Here is an 887-nt window from a genome sequence, read left to right on the forward strand (position 1 = left end):
TTTTTTTTTTTTTTTTTTTGGCAGAGGCTTGCTCTGTAGTTCAGAATAGCTTTGAGCTTGATAGGTTGCCCAGACTGGCCTTGAATTTACAGCAAGCCTGCCTCGGTCCCCAGCATGCTGGGATTACAGGTGTGCGCACCACCATGCCCGGCTTTTTGGCTTGTTTGTTTGGTTCGTTGGTTGGTTTTTTGAGACAGGGTCTCACTAGGAAGTGAGACTGATCTGGAACTCACTATGTAGCTCAGGAACTCACAGCGATCCTCCTGCCTCAGCCTCCTGAGTGCTGAGATGACAGGCATGCACGGCCATGTCTAGCTAAAACAGAAAATGAAACCAGTCAGGCGTGGTGGCGCACACCTGTGATCCCAGCACTCGGGAGGCTGAGGCAGGAGGATCACCATGCGTTCAAGGCCTGCCTGAGCTACTAGTGAGCTCCAGGTCGGCCCAAAGTATGTAGTGGAACCTTGTCTTAAAAAAACAAACAAAACAGAGCAACAATGGTGGGGGAGTCCTTTTTTTTGAGGAAGCTCTGCCTTGCCAACAGCTCTTTGATTAGAAAAAGCCACCAGGTCCCGCTCCCGCTGCATAGCGGCCCACCTGTCCCTCCCCACCTGGCAGGCGCCCCAGGCGGGATCCGGGGAAAAGGAGGCTCGCTCCTTGTGGTACCGTAACCGAGGCCTGGTGACCCTCTCGGCCAAGATCGACCGCAAAGGCTACACGCCAGGTACCGGGCGGGCGATCAGCCGACAGGGCTGGGCGGGCGGCCTCGGGGGAGGCTGAGACCCCGCTGTTGCGCCCACAGGAGAGGTGATCCCCGTCTTCGCCGAGATCGAGAACGGCTGCACGCGCCCCGTGCGGCCCCGAGCTGCCCTGGTGCAGACCCAGAC

At 57.4% G+C, this 887-nt stretch overlaps 1 protein-coding gene across 1 annotated transcript in view; it reads left to right on the forward strand.

Annotated features, from left to right (window-relative positions):
- The window catches only part of Arrdc2 (arrestin domain containing 2), a 5,644-nt gene that overhangs the window by 3,095 nt on the left and 1,662 nt on the right, over positions 1-887 (forward strand). The window contains exons 4-5 of the mRNA XM_010606525.1: positions 557-724; positions 803-885. Coding sequence (XP_010604827.1) covers positions 557-724; positions 803-885 — 251 coding nt within the window. The remainder of the gene's footprint in view (positions 1-556; positions 725-802; positions 886-887) is intronic.

This window comes from Fukomys damarensis, unplaced genomic scaffold, assembly GCF_012274545.1.
Source record: "Fukomys damarensis isolate Sample0158 unplaced genomic scaffold, DMR_v1.0_HiC HiC_scaffold_37, whole genome shotgun sequence".
Lineage (NCBI taxonomy): Eukaryota > Metazoa > Chordata > Mammalia > Rodentia > Bathyergidae > Fukomys > Fukomys damarensis.